This window comes from Daktulosphaira vitifoliae, unplaced genomic scaffold, assembly GCF_025091365.1.
Source record: "Daktulosphaira vitifoliae isolate Bord-2020 unplaced genomic scaffold, ASM2509136v1 Scaffold_440, whole genome shotgun sequence".
Classification (NCBI taxonomy): domain Eukaryota; kingdom Metazoa; phylum Arthropoda; class Insecta; order Hemiptera; family Phylloxeridae; genus Daktulosphaira; species Daktulosphaira vitifoliae.
The window spans coordinates 7,246-10,364 of NW_026100005.1; the positions used below are offsets into that span (position 1 = coordinate 7,246).

Consider the following 3,119-nt stretch of genomic DNA (forward strand, 5'->3'; position numbering starts at 1 on the left):
GAGATATTTTATTCTTAACATGTAGGCACCATGTTTACGAAATAGTTTTGCAAGGCATATTTACTGAAGTAAAATTAGCAACAAGTACAGGACCTGAAATTACCTTGTTTAAAAATTTTAAAAAGAATGGCCAAATATTGATAAAAATTCTTATTTAATTTGGATTACTGATGAACATGTAAAAAATATTTTAATGGGAATTGCTGATGAGATGATACAATTTTGTAAAATTAAACTCGAAGAAGAACTACCTAGAGATGATTATAAAGAATTTCTCGAACTAATAATAATATTTTTAGGTGGTTTGCCACCTAAAGGTATACACTTTAAAACACCAGGTGCTTGTCATATCGCACGTTGGATAGCCAAATCATTGTATTGTTTAAAACTATTTTTATTCCGACACCAGTTTAAAATTACTCAACGCGAAGATAAACGTTTAAAACGAATCTGCTGTTTTATTAAAAAGTGTTACGCAGAATCGTGGTTTTTATGTTCAAATGCTCCTACGTCCACAATGAATGATATTGAGTTTTGAAAAAAATTGTATTTTTATAAAAATGACGATAAAGAAGTTGCTGAAAAAGCAATTATGAAATTTATTAATAATTTGTGGTACTTGAGTGAAGAGTGTGCGACTTTTTCAATTTTTGATGAAAGGTTAAGTAAAGATACAAGAAGAAAAATGGCTGAAAAAATTATGCATGGTACTCCTGAAAAAGAATCGCAAAAAAAGTTCATCCTCAAATTTGAAGATTTACAACACTTTCTTAACAAAGAATTACTATTAGATATTCTAGGGAATAATTCGAAAAACATATTTGAAAAATTTAATATGTCTACTGATTTTTTGAAAGTTCAGTCAGACAAATGGAACGAACATGAAGGATACATTGAAGGAAAAAGAGTGGTAGAATCAATAAAAGTAGTCAACGATATGGCAGAACGAGGGGTCAAACTTATGACGGATTTCAATGAAAAGTTCACGAAAAATGAAGAACAAAATCAATTTGTTTTGCAAGTAATAATCCTTTGTTTTAGTTATAGAATATTTATTTTTCATTTAATTATTTATAATTTGATATATTTTCAGGTAGTTCAAGATTATAGAAAAAAGTTTCCTGGTAAAGATACTCTGAAAGAATCATATAATTGAAAATTCATTTTAACTATCATAAATACATTATTCATTACTTTTATATTAAAATAGTCATTAGAATAATAATAATTATTATTATTATAATTATTATTTAATATCATTATTTTTATATTTTAAATTACAAAAAAATTTATCAGTATTTAATTGAAAAATGTACAAAATATTTTTAAGAGATTTTAATTTTAAACAAAATTAGTCTTGGACTTTTAGTTGTATTATTAATCATATTTAATATATGTAGAAAAAACTAACATTGAGACTAATTATTATATAAAATAATATACTTAAGTAAAATTCTATTTTATAGAAAATAAATTTTCTATGCATTTAGTCCTTTACATTTCTTTTGATTTTATAATAGTTTTTAGATAATAAAAAAAAATCTGAAAACTACCCCTGGAAAATTTTAAGCTACTTCATTATTTTTCTTGGAAAATAATAGACTTGAGAAAATGTTATAAGAATACTTTTTATTGGAAATGTTAATAGCTACATTTTAAATTCTATTCATTTTTACGATTAGTGCAACACTTTTCTATCAATAAGCAAAAATAACTCAGAAAACGACTTGTTATCAATTTTCACCCCCTTGGTGGCACCTGAAGGGGTTGATTAATCATGGCTAAATTTTACTCAAATTACTTTTTTACAATAATGAACCAATTGGGGGGGTGAGAAATNCTTATAAGACGATAACTTAATGATTTTTACGTGTTTGATTAAGGATATTTCATTTACAAATAGAGTTAATAGGTTATTTATAAATAATTAAGGTAAGTGACATACGAGAGTGTTTATATAAACAAATATATAAACGTGTATATATTAATAAATATATTTTTGAAGTATTTACATTTATGCGTATATCTGGGTGTTAAATTATGAGCTTTGTGTAAGCATATGCAATTTATTAATATTTTGAGAAGTATAATATTAACTATAATATTCAAAGATATTCCGTTACTGTTTGCTTTATTCATATTAATAATAGATATTTATTAAAATTATTATTTTACACACTTTTTATTAGAATTAAATTTATATTATGAACAATATTATTTAAAAATAAAATTACATCTATATTTTAACAGTGTATTAAATTAAATTAACTATTAATCATACACTTAAAATACCACAGAATCAATAGTCTGGACCATCTCGAGGGAAGATAAAATATTTATTATTTTAACTAATCATTTTTTAATTGTTGCAACAAAAAAAGAATGTATAATTTATTAAAACAATTTATATCCAACTCCGCCTATTTTGAGCTATTCTTAGATATGACTATACTTGTAATCGGCAGATTTTGTAGTCTTTTATAGCTTTGATGCGAAGCTAAGATGGTATTAATTTTACTATGATGTGTTTTTTTCTATTCTTTTTTTGTGTCTGTTACCACTTTTTCTCAGCTCTGATCAAACCGGTTTCTTTCAACGATACGTCAAAAGATGACAAATTGTATGAAGTCAAAGACATTAACCTCAAAAATTGACAACATTTCTTTCGTTCCCTATAAATGGAGGAAATCTTCAAAAAAATTAAAAATTAAAAAATTAAACATTTTTTTAATTTTTTTTAGTTAAAACTGCCATAGCTTTTTCAAAAATGACCAAATAAATATATTTTTTTTTATAAATATGTGAGGTATTTACCTATCATTTCATATATTTTTTTTATAAATTTAACCCTTTATCTAATTTTACTTTATAATGCTATACATTTTTGAAAAATATATGGATCAATACAATTTTTTATAAGAAGTACAATTTACTTACTTTTTTTAATTAACATACTTTTNTTTATAAGAAGTACAATTTACTTACTTTTTTTAGTTGACATACTTTTTTTTAAATCGGATGATTTACCTTTATACAGAGGGGGGGTTCAACACTTAAGAATACATATAGAAAAAAGAACTTATTCAACTTAACTTTTGGAACACTTTAAAAGTGTTCAA

At 24.0% G+C, this 3,119-nt stretch overlaps 1 protein-coding gene across 1 annotated transcript; it reads left to right on the top strand.

The window, feature by feature from the left end:
• The first annotated feature begins 592 nt into the window (after positions 1-592).
• On the top strand, positions 593-1,156 carry LOC126909482 (uncharacterized). The gene is made up of 2 exons (XM_050691908.1): positions 593-1,021; positions 1,094-1,156. Exons 1-2 carry the CDS (start codon positions 593-595, stop codon positions 1,154-1,156), a joined length of 492 nt encoding a protein of 163 aa, XP_050547865.1.
• Positions 1,157-3,119: the final 1,963 nt, after the last annotated feature.